We start from the raw sequence: 21,070 nt of genomic DNA, 5'->3' as shown, positions 1-21,070 counted from the left end.
AAGGAGATTAAACATGGAAGAAGTATTAGAAAAAACCAATGATGGAATTGGAGATCTCAACAAGCCTTTCAAGTTCAAGAGAGTTCATTTTAAGAGGTGAAAAGGAAAAATTCTTTTTTACCTCAACTTTTTGAAAGTTGCTTATGTTCTTACTGAGAAGAATCCAAACAAAATCCCAACTGAGGAGATGAATGATGAAGACTGCGAGACACATGAAGCAAAAGTGGCTTTATATAATATAGATGAGTATAAATGTCGTTTATATGTCTTAAATTGTCTTGCTGATCAATTTTATGATTACTATAACACCACTTACACTTTGTCTTCTATTAATTTTTGGCATGCTCGCTTGTGTCATATTAACCGTAAATATGTAGGAATCATGAGTAGTTTAAGATTAATTCCTAAGTAACAAAAAAAATTGAGAAATGTGATGTTTGCAGTAAGACAAAAATTACCAAGAGGCATCATAAAAGTGTTGAGAAAAATACCAAATTGCTAGAATTATTTCATACTGATTTGTGTGAGTTTGAAGGAATTTTAACTCGGGATGGTAACCGATATTTTATCACTTTTATTGATGATTTTTCAAAATACACAAACGTATATTTATTAAAAAATAAAGTGATGCTTTTGAAAAATTTAAAGAATTTTTCTTGAAGTGGAAAATCAATTCGGTAAAAAGACTAAGAGAATTAGAAGTGATAGAGACCGAGAGAATAAATATCCGGCAATATGAATCTCTTAATTAAAACGATGTCGTTTTAACAAACTCCAGAAAAATTGCAAAGGATGGACTATAGAGGATCCAAAAGCTACTTGTTGCTTAAACGGCTGTTAAGGCTCTTTCTTATTTGTTTGGTCCTGCGTTCCAACTAACTGCCTCCTTTGAATGAATTAATTAATAATAAGTGGCAGGGGTGGATTGATAGTTTGAATCAATTAATCAAAATAAGCCAATATTTAAGTTAAAATTGTTTTAATCCTATCCAAACCATCCTGGTAGCACTTCAGCTAGAGACTTTTCGATCTCTATTAGATTGGGTAGAGTTATCTTGACACACTATACTTTGACGTTGATATTGAAGTATAGATTAAAAATTCAAAATGACAACACTATAATAAATTTTTTAAGTTAGGTGAAGTTTTCTTGACACGCCACATGTTGCTAATAAATGTTGAATAAGGGTCACAGTATAAATTAAAAATGAATGATGTTGATGTGAAAGTGACTATATAGATGAAAAAGGAAGATAATATTAAAGTGAGAGTGACTGAATATATTAAAAATTTTAAATGACAGAATTAATATGAATTTTTTAAGTTGGGCGGAGTTTTCTTGACACGCCACGCTTTGCAAGTGACGTTGACGTGTAAGTTAAAATTTTAAAATAATAATGAAATTATTAAGAATTTTTTATGTTTGATGTGAAATTTTCCCAACCGTTATTTATCTAATGAGCCTATCTCTAGTGGTTGTCGACTACAACAGCACCAAATCTCCGGGCGGTCTTCTGGATGTTGGATCATTTTAATATCTGTTATTTATTTATTTTAATTTTTTTTTAATTTGACCTTTTGTCTTGATCATGTATCTTTTTTTGGTCTTGTTCATGAATTTCATTTTGTTTGGTGAATGTAGATTTATTGTTTTTTGGTGACATTTTATCTTGTTCATGAATGCAGATTAATTGGAAGTTCATGGACTTGGTAGTGAGTTAATATTTGGTGACTCTCCCTTGTCTCTAGTTTAATGGTCATTATTATTTTTTGGTGCAATTTGTAAGGTGTTAATGGCCTATAAATAGTTCATCTCATTTACTCTTTTTTACACCAACTATTGTTTATACTTAAGAGATTACTAGCAAATAAGGGTGTTTTTCTTGGTGGAGCTTTGGGTTCACCATCTTGTGCAGAGTTGGCCTGAACCATACGACAAGTGGTCGGACTGTTATATCCTGGAGGGGACAAGTTATAGTTTCGTGACTGCTGCATCGGTAGTTGGGTCTTTCCTACTGTAGTGGACTTGATCTCCTTAAAGAAAACGAGATATCCATGCCTCAGCCTGATCTATTTATATCTCATTTTCTTTGCATTATTTATCAATAGAATATAATTTTTCTGGTATTTTCACTAACAATTTTAAGGAGATTAAACATGGAAGAAGTATCAGAAAAAACCAATGATGGAATTGGAGATCTTAACAAGCCTTTCAAGTTCAAGAGAGTTCATTTTAAGAGGTGGAAAGAAAAATTCTTTTTTACCTCAACCTTTTGAAAGTTGCTTATGTTCTTATCGAGAAGAATCCAAACAAAATCTCAACCGAGGAGATGAATGATGAAGACTGCGAGGCACATGAAGCAAAAGTGGCTTCATATAATATAGATGAGTATAAATGTCGTTTTTATGCCTTAAATTGCCTTGCTGATCAATTTTATGATTACTATGACACCACTTATACTTTGTTTTCTATTAATTTTTGACATGCTCGTTTGTGTCATATTAACGGTAAATATGTGCGAATCATGAGTAGTTTAAGATTAATTCCTAAGTGACAAAAAATTTTGAGAAATGTGAAGTTTGTAGTAAAGCAAAATTACCAAGAGGCCTTATAAAAGTGTTTAGAAAAATGCCAAATTGCTAGAATTATTTCATACTGATTTGTGTGAGTTTGAAGGACTTTTATCTCGGGGTGGTAACCGATATTTTATCACTTTTATTAATGATTTTTCAAAATACACAAATGTATATTTATTAAAAAATAAAAATGATGCTTTTGAAAAATTTAAAGAATTTTTCTTGAAGTGAAAAATCAATTCGGTAAAAAGATTAAGTGAATTAGAATTGATAGAAGTCGGGAGTATGAATTTCTTAGATTCAACTTTTTTGTTCAGTCATTGAGAATTATTCATGAGACTACTCCACCATATTCACTTTCATCTAATGGCGTAGCCGAAAGAAAAAATAGAACGTTAATTGACTTGACGAACGCTATGCTTATTAATTTAGGTGCTCCATCAAATCTTTGGTATGAGACTAATTTGACAGCTTGCCATGTGATAAATAGAGTGCCACACAAAAAGACTAAAATGGTACCTTATGAATTGTGGCGGGGGCATAAACCAAATCTAAGTTATTTGAGGGTTTGGGATTGTTTAGCTTTTCTGAGGCTTGCAGATCCTAAACGACTTAAATTAGGTGAATGAGCTACCACCTGTGCTTTTCTTAGATGTGCATTGCACAATACAGTTTATAGATTTTTTGATATGGAAAATAATATTATTTTTGAATCAAGTGATACTATTTTTCATGAAAATAAATTTCTTTCAAATCTAAAAATAGTGGGGGTCAAATAATTTCTGAAAATATTTTGTCCATGCTTAGCCCTTCTACTCCATCCCAAGTTTTTCAAGAACAAGAAAATTCTCAAATCCAACCAAGGAGGAGTAAACGAGCTAGAGTTGAAAAATTTTTTGGTCCTAACTATTATCTTTATAATGTGAAAGAAATTCCTCTTACAGTGCAAGAAGTTTAATCATCACATGATGCTATTTTCTGAAGAGAGGCTGTAAATGATGAGATGGATTCACTACTTTCAAATAAAACATGGAAGCTAGTGGATTTACCTCCAGGTTGTAAAATTATTGAGTATAAATGGCTCCTTTGTAAAAAAACTTAAACTGGATGGAACTATAGATAAATATAAAACGAGGCTTGTCGCTAAAGGTTTTAGGCAATAAGTTGATCTTGATTTGTTTGATACTTTTTCTCTGGTTATTAGAGTTACATCAATTACACTATTGATAGCAGTGGCTACAATTCATGATTTAAAAATTCATGAAATGGATGTTAAAACAGCATTTTTAAATGGAGATTTAGATGAGGAGATTTACATGGACCAACCTGAGGGCTTTGTGGAGCATGGCTAAGAAAGCATGGTGTGTAAGCTAACTAAATCCCTTTATGGTTTAAAATAAGCTCCTAAACAGTGACATGAGAAATTTGATTCATGCATGCTTAAGAATGGCTATAAGACTAATGAATGCGATAAGTGCATATATTATAAAATTTGTGAGAATGCACATGTGATTATTAGCCTATATGTAGATGATCTACTTATCGTTGGCTCTAATTTGCATATTATGAATGAGACTAAAAATATGCTTAATAGCCATTTTGATATAAAAGATCTTGGTGAAGCCAATTTTATTTTGAGAATTGAAATTGCCAAGACAAATGATGTCATTTTTCTTGACCAGTCACATTATGTTGAGAAAATTTTAAAGAAATATAATTTTTTAGACTGTAAACATGTTGCTATTCCTTTTGATGCAAGCATACATTTATCTGTTGTAACAATTGAAAAAGAAGTGATTAATCAAAAGGAATATGTTAGTATGATTGGCAGTTTGAGATATGCTACTGACTGTACTAGACCTGACATTGTATATATTGTTGGACTACTTAGCTGATTTATTAGTAAGCCAAGTCAAGGTCATTGGCTAGCCATAGGAAGAATTATGAGATATTTATTTGGTATAAAAAATTGTGGTTTGTTTTATAACAAGTATCCTGCGGTACATGAGGGATATAGAGATGCTGATTAGAATACTTTGTCAATAATTCTCTCTCTACCTTAGGTTTTTTTTTTTTATACCTTGGGTGGTGGTGCTATATGTTGGAAGTCTAAAAAACAGACTATAATTGCTAATTCTATCATGGAAGCTGAGCTTATAGCATTAGCTTTAGCATGTGAGGAAGCAAATTGGTTGAGAGATTTGTTACATGAAATCCCTTTTTGGGAAAAACCAATTCCTCATATGTTAATTCGTTGTGATAGCACTGCTGCTATTGGTAGAGTGAACAACCATTTTTATAATGGTAAATCTAGAACTACTCGAAGGAAACACAGTAATGTGAGATCCTATTCGAATAATGACATCATAATTGTGAATTATGTAAAATCTTGTGATAATCTTGCGGATCTGTTAACCAAGGCCTTGGTGAGAGATAGGGTTTGGAATACATCGAGGGGGATTGGTTTGAAGCCTATAAAATCATAAACCATGTATGAAGGGACTCCTAACTTGGGGACCAGAGATTTTGTAACTAGGTTCAATGGGAAGAACGAATCATATGGTGGTTGTAAAAAAATGCACTCTTTAATATTTTGTTATCCATCCCTATGATGTAAGTGCATTTGTTCTGTAATGTTAGAGGGTTGAGTTTTTATACTCTTAATGAAATTCTGTAGCACTTGTTGAGTGGGGTATACAAATTACAGGAACATCCTTGACAGATTTCACCTATGTGAGCATGAAAGTGGGGTCGCTTTCTATGAGAACAAGGCTTATTCTCAAATATGCTCATGAAAACCGGGATAGGCATAAGGCCGTAATGTGCGGGCTATTAAAGCTCATGTCAACACCTGGATTATTATGTGCGAACATTAATACTTTATTTCTTCTAAGTAGTCATAGCTCAAGTCTGAGATCATTACTGACTCTGGAGTAGAAGTTGTTTCCCTAATGAAGGTTTAATACAGATCACACCTTCATGATGCATACTAGTCTATCTGTGTTTGATAATCTCTTTTGACCTTGTTGATATTACAATGAGTGGAAGATTGTTGGACCATTTTAATATCTATTATTTATTTATTTATTTTTATTATTATTTTTTTAATTTGACCTTTTGTCTTGTTCATGTATCTTTTTTTGGTCTTGTTCATAAATCTCATTTTGTCTGGTGAATGGAGATTCATGGTTTTTTGGTGACCTTTTGTTTTGTTCATGAATGGAGATTAATTAGAAGTTTATGGACTTGGTGGTGAGTTAATATTTAGAGACTCTCCCTTGTCTCTAGTTTAATGGTCATTATTATTTTTTGGTGTAATTTGTAAGGTCCTATAGTGGCCTGTAAATAGTTCTTTTCATCTATTCTTTTCTACACAAACTATTATTGACACTTGCGAGATTACTAGCAAAGAAGGGTGTTTTTCTTGGTGGAGCTTTGGGTTCACCATCTTGTGCAGAGTTAGCCTAAATCATACGACAAGTGGTCAGGCTGTTGTATCTTGGAGGAGACAAGTCATAGTTTCGTGACTGCTGCATCGGTATTTAGGTTCTTCCTATCGCAGTGGGCTTGATCTCCTTAAAAAAAACGAGATATCTGTACCTTAACTTGATCTATTTGTATCTCATTTTCTTTACATTATTTATCAATAAAATATAATTTTTCTGATATTTTCGCTAACATTGAATATTGATAGCGTTGTTATTCCTGTCCTGCACCACCACCCACCCATTTTGTATCACTTTCTTTTTTTTAATTGCAAGTCTACAAAAACTTGAAAGTGGTGGATCAACGATAACGTTCCTAAAAATTATTTTATGAAATAACTTTATTTGACCATCTTATTTCATTTATACAAAAGTTGGTCAACTTAAGCTTATCTTCCAAAATTTAATTTTGTCCTCTTACTTAGGCTTATATACTAATTAATTAAAAATTGATGACAAGAAAGCCTAAGTATGAAAGAGTAAATTGTTCACCTTGCCTACGTTTATCATATATATCATTTCCCCCCCCCCCCTCTCTCTCTCTCTCTCTATATATATATATATATATAATGACATAACATCCACACACAAAAAAATACACAAATACATAACACACAACATAGGCAAAATGATTTTTTCCAAGTGAATCTCCCCACTAATTTTAAAACCCAATTCTTGGAGGCCTTTGCTAATCCCCTGGCCTCCTCCAAGGGTTATATGATAGCTGCCCTATTTTGCAAACAAACGCTAATAGTGTGTCACACATCTATCCTAATCCAATTCCCTTCGCTGTCAAACAAAACAAATGGACCCACATACTCTTTCATAGACTTCTGTGAGCCCTAATTCAAGCACATAATCTGAATTATTTACCTTGTAGCCCTCGCAATAGAAGTCATTTATACAAAAAATCAACTCTATCGGACAATTATAGACACATTAACAAATTGTATTTTATTTTATAACATAGATTATTCAAATTTACAATTATATTTGCGATTTATTTTATAAAATAAAATATAATTTATTTCAATATTTATAGATGTCTAAGGAAATTATTTTTTATATAGATGACATTGATTGCAAAACTTAGTAGGTAGATGGTGGGAATAATGCATGCCGCAGAGGTATGAAAAGGTGTATTGGGCTAACCCCCTAGTGGGCCCATCATATTCATGACAATTTTATGTGGTTTAATTTTGGGTTGGGCGCATAATGTAAGAACTTAAATAAACAAAATAAAAATGTTAGAGATTTTAAAAATTTTATTAAATGTCTCATATGGGTCATAAAACTCACATTGTGTGCATATACCCATGTGAACAAAATTGCCTAAAGATTGTCTAAGACACAGCATAGATTGCGAAATTTGTGTTCATTTTATTGAATAAAATCGTGTATACATGACAAGATTCTGTGTACAGCCCGTTGTGAGACTTTTTTTTTTTTGATCGGCAAAGAAAAATTTCATTAAAAACATGAAATTAAAGGTACAGGAAGATGAAATGCACTGAGAGAGTTTCGGAAAGTATAAAAAATCCCTACTACTGCTACTCGCAACCATACAACCAACCCCTCAGCCTCATAATTTTTTTAAACAAAAAAAGTTAAGAAGGACTTAACAAAATATAAAATACATGATTTTCCACAAAAATCAACCCACCAGAATCAAACCACAAAATCAAGCTAGTAACCCAAATATTTTAAACACCTACACTCCCACAGCCCACATTACCCAAGACCCACGCCACCCACGCCTACTCTGCAGCTCACGCCCACGCCTACTCTGCAGCCAACCACCCACCTGAACACCTAAGCTGCTGTGCTACTGCACTCCCGAGGCCACACCTACTCTGCTGCACGCTGCTGCACTCCCCACACCACCGGAAAACACTGTAGCCAACAGGTCACGGCTCCAAATACCACCGGAAAATACCATCAACCAACAGCCCACAGCTCCAAACACCATTACAACTCCAATCTCCATTGCAACTCCAAACTCCACCTCCAAACTCCGAAGACAGATTAACACCCAACCTCCAAACTCCAAACTCCAACCTCCACACTTGCTGCCGAACAACCTGCCAAACTCCAAACACCACCGGAAAACACCATCAACCAACAGCCCACAGCTCCAAACACCATTGCAACTCCAAACTCCAACCTCCAAACTCTGAAGACAGATTAACACCCAACCTCCAAACTCCAAACTCCAGCCTCCACACTTGCTGCCGAAGACACCCACACCCACACCCACTGCAGCTCCACGAAGAACGACACTCGAAGACAGATCAACACCCACACCACTGCAGCTCCATACACCAACCAAGACACCGACCAACCGCTGGGACACCACCATACATTAGAAGAAGATCACCCCTCAAACTCTCACCCAAAGAGGAGCGCACGAATGAAAACCAGACAGATCTGGATCGACTTCGACATCCATGTTTCCGTCCAAACAAAGCATCGAAACTTCTCCACCAACCTGAACCAGAGTTCACCCCTCAAGCTCCTACTCGCAAAAGAGCGCACGAATGAAGATCCTGGACGGCCCCGAATCACCATAAAAACCAACCGCTGCAAGACAAACACCCTAAGGTGGGAGAAATGAGGGAAATCAAGTTTATTGGAGGAAAAAGAACAAAACAAACGGATGCCGGAAAGAACTAGGCCAGCCGACCGCCATAGCCGAAGGCGGCGGCCGGCCGGCCCAAAGGGAGGCCTGGGAAGTTTAGATGCAGGTACTTGTGTGTTGTTTGTTTCACAATTTTGTAGAATATATGCCCGTTGTGAGACTTACTGACATTCATAACCATACTTCAACACAAAACCGACTGCAAAATTCATTACTAATGCTACACTAGGGGGAAAATGATACAGGTTGTGAGAGAGAACTAACTGGAAACTCATTACTATGTATCAAGAATTGAGTTCGCAGTCGTGGGATGTAGCCAGCCATTCACCGTAACGATTACAATCTAATACATAATAGGAACCAGCCAGTTTGGCTATGAAATCAGTTAGCACACCACCAAGATGTATTCAAATTGGGGCCTTGACAAGCTATTACATTCGGGCTGGTACTGTACCTGATGACTGATTTTTAGAACTATAAGTATTCAGATGGAGGCACTAGAAGAATATAAGAAAGATTTGAATGGTCTTCCTTCAAAATCTAACACATTTGTTTCATATCACTAGTTTTCTCTCTCTCTTTCTCTCTCTCTCTCTCTCTCTTTTTGGTTACCCTTGAAAATGCTGGCAATATTTAAAACTGTAACATGTTAAAACAAATCAACTTGAATTTTGCAACAAACAGAACTTAGTAAATCAAACTCACAAATGTAGTTTTAAGCAAATATATATATTTAATACAGAATTTAAGTTACAATAGCAATGTGCATAATACATATATACAACTTGTAACAATCAGATCCAAAAACATCGATCAGCCAACAACAACAACCAAAAAAAAATGATAGCCCCCACTGAGTAACCATTAAGCTTCTTTTTTCTTCAACCTCTCATGCCAGGCACCATTGACGAACCATTAAGAAATATTAACTTGCATTTTTTTTTTCTTTCAAATACGCATTGATTAGAAGTTTAATGACTCAAAAATTAAAATTAAAATTTGAGAATAATATATGATTTAAAAAAGATAAAATAATAATTTTTTTACATATGAATAAATAAGTAATGCAAATTGAAGGGAAAAAAAAATTCCTTTATTTCAACTTTAAAAAAAATAAATACATAATAAACACATTACTTAAAATGATAAATTTTACGTTGTTTATACAGTTTGAAATAAGTCTAATATTAAATTATTAATATGTTATCTAGCATTAATTTTTGAGAGATTGTTTGTTTTTAAATATTTTATCAATGAAAATTGAGTATTTTTTTTTTCATTAAATGATTTAATAATATCTTAACAACTTGAAAAAATTACTCATAAATCCCATTTAGGGAATGTTGACCCATTTATTCCTGGGTGTTTTTTGTTAAACTATTTAATCCCTTTTTATTTTTTGTATGCTATTTTGTTTGTATTGTTGAGTTGTAGTTTACATGTTTGCGTTTGGTTTTGATTTCAAACAGATTTTTTTGGTGTTGTAGTTTACAAATTTATATTTCTAGATAAAAAAATGATCGTGGTTTGAATTTTTTTTGTTTTTGATGTGATGATCTTATGGTGGTAATATTTGTTCATTATTATGAAAATATTACAAGATGAATGAATGTCAAATTAATATAGGATGTATCAATTAATATTCAATTGTTTATAAAATCGATTAAATTTTTGCAGGTATTTACGCATATTTAATTGTGGCTTTTAAAAGTGTCAATGAAAAGAACTTATAAGTGATATTTTGTAGTAGCGATAGTAGCATTGCAAAGTATCACTAAAACAAGTTCCAATGTCACTTATATCATTTAATGGCACAAATGAATTGGATTTAGTGTCATTTATATCAATTGTAAGATAACAAACGTCATTAAAAATTCATATAGTTGCATTTTTTAAATTACAAGTCTTTTTTAATGGCACTTGATAACGTCACGAATAATGTCTATCACTGAAAGTGTATAACCTTGATGGTGTAATGACACTTAGAAGTGTCACTAACTCTTTTTTTAATAGCGCTTGATAGTGTCACAAATAGTATTTATCATGACATCAAAATGTCATTGAAAGTTCTTAGCCATGATGGTGTAGTGACACTTGCAAGTATCTACCGTGACACTAGTATCTATCGTGGCACAGGTATAAATGACACTTGTTTAAAATGTCACAAGACTAAAAAATATTATTAAAAAAATAATTTTGTGACACTTTCAAATGTCACTAAATTAAGAAAATATTGTGGTGTTAGGACTTTAACCCAAAAGCAATCCCCAATATTCATGCTTTAAAGTATTAGAATCAAAACCTTTCATATCATTCTAAATTAATTTCTTACTATGCCGTTAATTTGCACCATCACATAAATAATATCACGTGTGCTTAGTGGATATTTGAGATTTATTTATTTTATTTTATTTGGGGGAGGGGGGCGCTTATTTTGGTCTTTAATGATTTTTTTTTAATTCAAAAAATTTTAGTTTTTAGATTCAGCTCGACAAGGCGAATTGAAAAATTAAAAAAAATTTAGAAAAAATCAGAAGGAATAAAAAACAAAAAGTAGGAAAAAAAAATATTGGATATTTTAAAGCTTATTTTGGCTTTTTATTTATTTCTTTTAGAATTTTTCAAAGAAAATTACTTTTTAGATTCATCTATAGGGACCAAAAAAAAAAGACAAAATTTAAATAAAAAAAAATGTCACTAAAGATAAAAAAGAAAAATTACAAAAAAAAAAAAAAACAATAATGAGTCATACCCCGGCAAAACATTATTCCCACTCACTTATGATTGGTCCAAATAAAAAAAGAGTACAAGCATATTATTGATCTACATCAATATGGAGTGGTGGGGCTCCCGAAAAGGGGTTCCAAATATTTTTCCAACAAAAAAAAGGAATAATATGATCCAAAATAAGTAAAAAGCCAACAGCTGGCTTTTTACTGGTTGCCAAAGCCCCCCCCAGCGAAAACGCAGGTAGTTGTCAGAGGAGCCCTCTCATAACCATCTTTGACATATGTTGCCGAACTCTTTTTAGAGACTTCGACATATTTGGACTTGTCATTACTTCCTCCGGTTGTTTCAGAAAGCTGATACATGTCAACAGTGACGTAAAAATGTTCGCCACATCCGTATAAACTAGAGCTGACAATGCAAAATTTTTTACCCTTCAAAGGCACCATAATGTTTACCGTTTCATCCTCTACAATCCCAGATGGAAACACAAGTCCACGTACTTCATAACTATGCAATTCCCTCTTGCCCACATTGAAATCGTAGGCTGCAAGAGCAAATTCTTTTGGCGAGGAGAAAGCATACCTTAAATGATCAAGTAACTTGGCCTCATCGATGAAGGGTAACATTTTCATTTCCTCACCACCCAATGAATCCATAGCCTTCCAATTATCTTTCTCACTACTCTCAGCACCCAACGTGTTCGTTTTCTGATCACCCAATGTACCCATATTTATCCCATCATCTTTTTCACCACGCGATGATGTCCAATAATTTTCCTTGACATGATAGGTAAAAATTCCTTTACGGGTTGAAAAAATAAGTAAATTCTTGACGATGGCATATGAGAAGACCTCATACTTATGCTGCCGCCCTTTACTAGCAAAGGGAAACTGATCGAGAACACTCCAAGACTTGTCCCAAGACTCACTTTTAGGCTCAAATTTCTCAAGATCACGCGAGGCAAGGTTAGAGCTAAGGACATAAAATGTATCACCTATAGGACCCAATACTATTGGCCTGAATTTTGCCTTTTTCATAGGAGGTCCATCATTAACATCATTCTTGGGGTTGTTGTAAGTGTCAAAGACATAGCAACGCTCAGATAATTTTCCTTGTTTTCCTGGGCAATATTGCTCACCCCCAAACATATAAATTTTGCCATCAAAATGGACAAAACTCATAAAGCCTGGATACGATTCGTACGGTAACTTGACCAGAGGTTCAGGTACCACTGGAAGCTTCTTCGTTTCCTGGCTGGAAGACTCCCCCTCAGAGCTCAAATTCAAGTGGGAAAGTTCAATCCTATGGAAGGAATGACTGTACTTCCCCCCACTGTACATGAAGATCAAGTAGAGGCAACCTTCTGCTTCGGGCATCTGAGAGCAATCTCTCTTCATGTTTAGTTAGACCTAAAAAATGTCCTGAGAAACACAACAACAACCAAAGTTAAACATCCGCTCATGATGTGATTATGTAAAAAGCCCACACACATATACCTACATACTAAAAATAAAAATAATAAAAAATAAAGATTTTGAAGATTTAATTTTCCAAGAGCAAGATCGAAAAAAGTTCATTCAAGAGGTATCAAGAGGTAATAATTACACCGCAGTGATAAAAACATATATATACATAAAAAAAAAATTATAATTATAATTATTAATATTTATAAAATTTCTGAAGTAATTATTTTTTTAAAAATCTCACAAAAATTTCAGTGATATGACAGTTCTTTAATAAAAATCTGAATAATGTTAGGGATCATAAAAAATATGTCATGAAATGCATCATGAAAATTTTTCATCCCTTAATTAGTGTGTGGTGTTTTGTTGTATGGGTAATTCAAAGATTGAGAATCTTTCATGATAATCTTCATTATATTTTCTTCATAATTCCTAACATTACTCTAAAAATCTAAAGTAAGAAGTTTTGACTGTAAGTAATCCATTTCCCTACATTCAAGTTCCATGAAAATCCATTTCCCACTTACATATTATTAAACTTAAATAATTATAAAAAGTAATTTGTATATCATTTTCCATGGTGGAATGATCCAAACAAGAAGATAAATTACTAACCTTACCGGAGAATTCAACACCTACGAACTCGTGAAAACTTGGCCACAAAAGCTAAACTTGTAGCTCTCCCTCTGGAATCTTGCCTACAACTTCTTCCTCCCCTCTCTGCATATATATATTCCAATAATGACCCGGGCCCCTTCCTCCCCCCCCCCCTCCCCCTCCCTCAACATGATTGGCTAATTTTTTTTTTTTTTTGCTTCTCCTCCAATCACCACCCGCCACATGTGTGTGGGGAGGTAGGAGTAGTGATGGGAGGAGTTCTCAATCATGACCCATAAACACCCACCGTATTTTTGTATAGAGCCATTCTGTTGGCATACCTTCCTTATTTATTAAAAAATGCTAACCGCCCGAGACCTTTGACAAAAATTTTAGGATCCTAGCTGTGCTTTTATTTATTTTATTATTCTGCTGCTGGACATCCGGACACGTAATGACGTGGTTTTGGAGAGTAAATAAATATTAAAAAAAAGTGACATTTGAAAGTCCCACCAAACAATTGGTCAAAATTGAGAGAAAATTTAACACCAAACTAAACTTTTTAGTTTTGTGAGTTAAGAAACTGAGACTGATTGCATAATGCGGCTCAATCTTATTTGTTTTGTTGATTTTTTGTAGAGAAAATTTTTTCATAAAGCTTTAAAAGGTTTTATAAAAATTGGTAAAATCTATATTGAAAATAAATGAAAAAAATTAATGAAAGTTCTATAAATACTTTCCTCTCTAATTTTTTTACAAAACGTATATTATTAATTACTTATATACTAGTGTTCAAAGAATTAAAATAAAAAATATTTAAATGAAATATTTTGATCAATTTAATTTGTATCGCTATAAAAATAAACCACAAGTTATGAAAATAGAGCGAAAATTAAAATCTTAGACGATCTTAAACGGTCAGATCAATTATGTCGATTTTTTTTACATCCCTGCTTTTAATCTTAAAAAAACAAAGTTTGAGATTATTGCCCCAAAAAATTTAAGATTAAACTTATGACCTCCATACTCAAAAAAAAAAAAAATGATTGAAGGTAGCATTTGAGATTCAATAGTTAAGAACAAAATATTTTAGACACTAAATGATAAGAGAAAAGAAAAGTGATTGAATGAGAAAAGCAAATAGATTGAATGAGAAGATGGAAGATTGAATAATTGAAAAATAAAAATAAATAATTGAATAATATGTTGTTCTGTATCCATTCCATGTTTTCCTATTTTTTTCAGGATGAGTTTGAGAGAATCATTTCAGTTTGAATGCAAATATTCCTCCTTTGTTTTCTCACTGTCCTCATTTTCTTCTTCGTCTTCCTCCCTGTCCATCTTCGTTCCTTTCAGATTTAAATTCGTATGTGTGTGTTGAAGTGAGAGTCACGGTATAGATTAAAAATGAATGATGTTGAAGTGAAAGTGACCATATAGATTAAAAATAAAAATAATATTGAAGTGAAAGTGACTTAATATATTAAAAATTTTAAATGGTGGAATTAATATGAATTTTGTAAATTGGGCGGAGTTTTCTTCACACGCCACACTTTGCTAACGATGTTAACGCATAAGTTAAAAATTCAAAACAATAATGGAATTATTATGAATTTTTTAGGTTTGAAGTGAAATTTCCTCAACTTTTTGGCTTGTTCTAAGTAGATTAAAAGCTAACTTTATTATTTTTTATTTATTTATTTTTTTTAAAACATATGTAAAAAAAAATTAAATAAATAAAAATATGATCCAAAAAAAATTAAAAAACCAAAAAAAAAAAAAAAAAATTAACCGAGTACCCAAAACAAGCCTTCATTTATCTAATGAACCTCTATAGGGATTGATGAAAAAACAGCTCCAAATATCCAGGTCGCCTTCTCCATGTTGATGGCTTTGAGTTTCTATGAGTTTCTTTTTTTAATTGCAAGTCTATAGAAGTTGGAAGCGTGGATCCACCATGGCCTATTTTGATAAATAAGTTAAAAATTAAATTTTTGGTATTTTATTGATTTTATTTTTTTAAAAAGGTACATAAAAAAGTAAAGAGGTAATATAATCTAAAAAAAAATCAATAAATTGACTTTTAATTTAATTGTCAAAATAGGCCTATGACGTTCCTAAAATTTTTTTTATGAAAAAACTTATTTAACCATCTTGTTTCATTTATACAGAAGTTGGTCACCTTAAGCTTATCTTCCAAACTTTAATTTAGTTTGTCTTTATCTACTAATTAATTAATCAACAATGCTAGGTAGCTCAAAATTTTGTAGCTCAAAATTTTGTGGCTCAAATGGCTCAAATTACTCAAAACAACGTCGTTTTGAGTGTAAATGAGTGTAAAATGACGTCGTTTTGATAGATTTGAGCCTTTGAGCCACAAAATTTTGAGCTACCAAACATTTTCCTTAATTAAAAGTTGATGATAAGAAAGCTTAAGAATAAAAGAGTATGTCAAATGGCAATTGGTTTTTTTAGTTGACATTTTGATTTTTGATTATTTTAGGTTGAGATTAAAAAGTTTGTTTTGGTTAGTATTTTTTATTTTTTTAACTTTTGTAAAAGAAAAAAATAAAATGATGATGATTTAAATGTGACATTTTATATTATTAATCTTTTTTACTAGTGGCCATTTTAGTCCCGACTTTTTTTTTTTTTTTTTTTTTGGCAAACGAAGCCTAAATTGTTCATCTTACCTGCGTTCATCATATGTATCTTTTTTCCCTCTCTCTCTATATATTGTTGTAGTTAAGGCCGGTTGTGAGTTAAGACCAACAAAATAATTGTCTTGAGTCCTTAGTTGTGAATTTGAAAGTAATGTCTTAGTGATAAATTTATTAGTGGTGATGGTGACGTGGAGGTGCAAGCAGAAGCTATGATACAGTTAAAGGTGGGTGGTCGGCCCTCCGATTCTATATTAGTATAGTTAATAATTATCTCGACATTACATCAACTTGCCCTCTAGGTTTGTATTAAACTTTTAAGTGGTTACTCTCCAATATTATACTAACTTGCCCTCTACGTTTGTATTAAACATTTAAGTGGTTACTCTCCAATATTTATGAAACATAGGCGTCGAAATATGAAATTACGAACTTCAGACAAAATTTAACAAAAGAACGAAGGATTATCTTGCAAGAAGAGAACAATATTCATATTTATTAAAAAAGACATTATTTGAGATTTTTATATTAATACTATCATAGATGTCTTTAACAATTTGAAAGATCCTCAAACAATGTATTCTTTAACAAACAAAAAAAACATTGTGCTCCTTTGTTTTTTTAAATATACATCAAAATAAATAAGCAGTAATCATTTGGCCTCATGACTTACATTACTACATATACAAAATTACATTAATAGAAAATATTAAGAATGTACATGTTACCGCAATGAAATCTATCTCTAGTAAAAAAATAATAAGAATACTAACCGATGACAATATCTCTAGTGGGTAGGATGAACTCCCCTCCATACCTCATCTGTCCATTTATTTTCAGAATTAGGTTGAGTAAGATTGTTAGTTGAGGATTTGTTAGCAAAAATTTGATTCAAGCCCAATCAATAATGATTAATTGACAGACTTAAATAAATTTTCAATGAACACAAATAAAAATCAAGCTTTGTGATTGAGTTTTATGCCTTAAACAGAGTAAGAACCTTTCTAGAGGAAACTAAATGAAGAAGGAATAAAACTGAACAAAATATGTATTTATTCAATTGAATTATCACTTGCTACTAGTTATAAGAACTTAAATAAGAACAAAAACTGAACAAACATAGTAATCGACAGAAGGGAAGAAATAGAGGTTGGAAAAACTAATACTTACTCTACTCTTAACAATGGCTAAAAAAATAAATATTTTCATATAATATATAAATATTTTACAAAAATAAGCTACTAAATCATATAATCAATGACCAAATTGGTCAATAAGATATATATAATCAAATTAGATTTATGATAGTAATTTACTTTCTTGTAGCAAAAGGGCTATTAGAGTCAATTTTTCTTGCGAGTTTATTTGAATTTAGGTATCCTTTGTATTGGATTTTTTTGATAATATAGTTTACAACTATTCGATGAGTGTCAACTATGTGATTGATAGTGAAAAAATTAGTTAATGGGGCCAAAGGTAGAGAAGAATATAAAACTTAATTAATCGTACGATACAAGTTGAATCGCGATACGATGCAGAATCGTATGATACAAAAACATATCCCATGATTCAAGTCATCAAAGATATGAGTCTGGGATACGTATCTTTTTCTATACGATACGTATCATACAATACGTATCGCGTATCTTACGATTTTGACAGCATTGGTGACAACAACGGTGGCAACGGAGAAAGGGGCTGGCGGTGGGGAAAGGAACTTGGAAAGGAGCTGAGCAAGGGAGGGTTGCCCAGCAATAGACAAAGGGGGGTTGGCCGTCGCCGAAATGGTAGGAAGGGATGAGGGAGAAGAGAGAGAGAAGAGTTTAGAGTTCCTCTTTTTTTTACACAAAACGACGTTTTTCTAATTTAGGAAACCTGTAACACACTAAAAAAAAAATTTAGTGTACTTTTTTCAAGCGCAACAACGTAACATTTCTAAAAAAAAAAACTCTTAGTCTATTTTTCCCAAATATAACACTCCAATCAATGTAACACACAAAAATTCAAACGTAACACTCCAATCAATGTAGCACACAAAAACTCCTTAGTGTACACAAAAACTCTTTAGTGTACACAAAACTCCTTAGTGTACTTTTTTCAAATGTAACACTCTAATGTAATACTCTACTATAATAAACTAAAAAATTTCTTAGTGTACTTTTCTTAAACGTAACAACGTAACATTCTAAAAACATTTCTTAGTGTATTTTTTTCAAACGTAATACTCCAATCAATATAACACACAAAAACTCCTGAGTATATTTTTTTCAAATTTAGCACTCTAATGTAACACTCCAATGTAATATCAAAAAATCTCACTAACAAAACAATAGATCCACGCTCGCCAATTAACATTTAGCCACCAATCCTCCCCCAAAAAGAATCTTTCGCACCTTACCTTTCTATCTCCAAAATAAATCAGAAAATAGAAAAAATGAATTACAAAAGAATATTCACTTAAACTCAAATGTCATCAAATGAAATAAATACAACTTTTCAAAATAAAAAGAATTAATTGGTTCATAAGAAAACTTTTTGGATTAAATGGTGTTAATCATGTTGTTTAATTTTGATAATGTCTAAAATATTATTTGAAAATTTTAGATTTTTTAATATACATATTCTATATTATTTGACACAAAATATTATCTGTTTGAAATATAAGTTGTATGATATATTTGTTATAAATATTATTTAAATGGAAATATTTTGAATATATCACTATTTACTTTTTGATAAATTTAAAATTAATTAGTTGTATTATTTTGATAAAATTGATTGATTGGTTGGCTGGTCATTATTTACTTTTTGACAAATTTAAAATTGATTAGTTGTATTATTTTGACAAAATTGATTCATTGATTGGTTGATCACTATTCATCTTTTGACAAATTTGATATTGATAGGTTATCTTCTTTTGATAAAATTAATATACCCACATGGAGTGGTAGGTTATATTTAGTTGAAAATCTCTACAACATATATAGAAATTTAAAAAAGGCATATATGTTTAGATTATTATAAATATTACTTAAAGAGTTTTTACTATGTATGCAAAAATTTGATTAGAATATTATATATAATGCATATAATATAAATAGAATACATCACGTGAGCAATTAGACTTTTTGCACTACATTCATTATAGGGATTTTTATTGATAAGTCCAATTTAGAAGTGTTTTAACTCAAAAAAGTCCATGAAGAAATTTTTTAACCCATTTAGTCCCATGTATGTACAGTTTTATTCCATAAAGTCCATTTTCTTGATTTCCACTATTTTCTTGGACACTTATGCCCTTATATTTAATTTTGATACTCTTATAAATATTTTTTCAACGATTAGCAATTTAATGATGTGAACATTCATATTTTAAAATTCACATTTGTAGAAATGTAAATTGGCCAGGGGGCGGCCCGAAACCCGCCTGCGAGTCAGGGCGGGCCCGGCCCGTTGACAATGTGAATATTCACATTGACATGTTAAAATTCACATTAATAGGAGTATAAAATTGGCCCCCGTCCCGTGGAGGCGCGAAACCCGCCCGCGGCCCATGGGCGGCCCGGGGCGGGCTCGGTCCGGCCCGTTGACAATGTGAATATTCACATTGACATGCTAACATTCACATTGATAAGAGTATAAAATTGGGCCACGGCCCATGGGCGGCCAAAAGTCCGCCCGCAGCCCGGGGCGGGCCCGGCCTGACCTGTTGACAATGTGAATATTCACATTGACATGTTAACATTCACATTGATAAGAGTGTAATATTAGCCCGCGCCTCGTAGCTGCCCGAAACCCGCCCACGGCCCGTGGGCGGGCCCGGCCCAGCCTGTTGACAATGTGAATGTTAACAATGATAAGAGTATAAAACTAGACAGCAGCCCAGGGCGGGCCCGACTTGGCCCGGTCCGGCCCGTTAACAATGTGAATATTCACATTGACATGTTAACATTTACATTAATAGGAGTGTAAAATTGGCCCCCGTCCCGTGGCGACGCGAAACCCACCCGCGGCCCATAGGCAGCCCGGGGCGGGCCCGGTCCGGCCCGTTGACAATTTGAATATTCACATTGACATGTTAACATTTACATTGATCAGAGTATAAATTTGGCCCGCGACCCATGGACGACCAAAAGCCTGCCCGCGGCCCGGGGCGGGCCCAGCCCGGCCCGTTGACAATGTAAATATTCACATTGACATGTTAACATTCACATTGATAAGAGCGTAAAATTGGCTTGCAGCCCGTGGGTGGCCCGAAGCCCGACCATAGCTCGAGGCGGGCTTGGCCCGACCTGTGACAATGTGAATATTCACATTGACATGTTAACATGCACATTGATAGGAGTGTAAAATTAGCCCGCGCCCCGTGGCTGCCTGAAACCCGTCCACGGCCCGGGGCGGGCCCGACCCGGCCTGTTGACAATGTGAATATTCACATTGACATGTTAACATTCACATTGATAAGAGTGTACAATTGGCCCGTGACCCGTGGGCAGCCTGAAGCCCGACCTCGGGCCAGGGCGGGCCTGGCCCGTTGGCAATGTGAATATCCATATTGACATGTTAACATTCACATTGATAGGAGTGTAAAATTGGCCCGCAGCCCGTGGGCGGCCCGAAGCCTGATCGCAGCCCGAGGCGGGCTTGGCCCGACCCGTGACAATGTGAATATTCACATTGACATGTTAACATTAACATTAATAGGAGTGTAAAACTTGTCCGCTGCCCGAAGCTCGCCCGCGGCCCGGGGTAGGCCCGAACCCAAACCCGGGCCACCCCGGGCCGTCCACGGATTTCAGGCCGCCCATGGGATGCGAGTCAATTTTACACTCTTATCAATGTGAATTTTAACATGTCAATGTGAATATTCACATTGTCAACAAGTCGGGCCAGGCCCGCCTCGGGCCGCCCACAGGCCGT

The 21,070-nt window shown here is 33.6% G+C and overlaps 1 protein-coding gene across 2 annotated transcripts; it reads right to left on the bottom strand.

Moving 5' to 3' along the window:
• Positions 1-11,376: 11,376 nt before the first annotated feature.
• On the bottom strand, positions 11,377-13,811 carry LOC145820643 (uncharacterized). 2 transcript variants are annotated; one of them, XM_082917021.1, is made up of 2 exons: positions 13,509-13,811; positions 11,377-12,851 (listed from the first exon to the last, which is right to left on the bottom strand). In XM_082917021.1, exon 2 carries the CDS (start codon positions 12,825-12,827, stop codon positions 11,634-11,636), a length of 1,194 nt encoding a protein of 397 aa, XP_082773147.1. In that variant the 5' UTR covers positions 12,828-12,851; positions 13,509-13,811; the 3' UTR covers positions 11,377-11,633. The 2 variants fall into 2 exon arrangements, with proteins under 2 accessions (XP_082773147.1, XP_082773148.1); XM_082917022.1 differs by having other exon boundaries at positions 13,514-13,601.
• Between the last annotated feature and the right edge of the window lie 7,259 nt (positions 13,812-21,070).

This window comes from Camellia sinensis, chromosome 2 (genome assembly GCF_055761805.1).
Source record: "Camellia sinensis isolate YWXY chromosome 2, ASM5576180v1, whole genome shotgun sequence".
In the NCBI taxonomy this organism is placed as follows: Eukaryota; Viridiplantae; Streptophyta; class Magnoliopsida; order Ericales; family Theaceae; genus Camellia; species Camellia sinensis.
This window is presented reverse-complemented; position numbering and strand designations above follow the sequence as displayed.

What these genes read in the sequence shown, in the direction of transcription:
- LOC145820643 (XM_082917021.1), bottom strand. Translation starts at nt 12,827, where the DNA reads ATGAAGAGAGATTGCTCTCAGATGCCCGAAGCAGAAGGTTGCCTCTAC.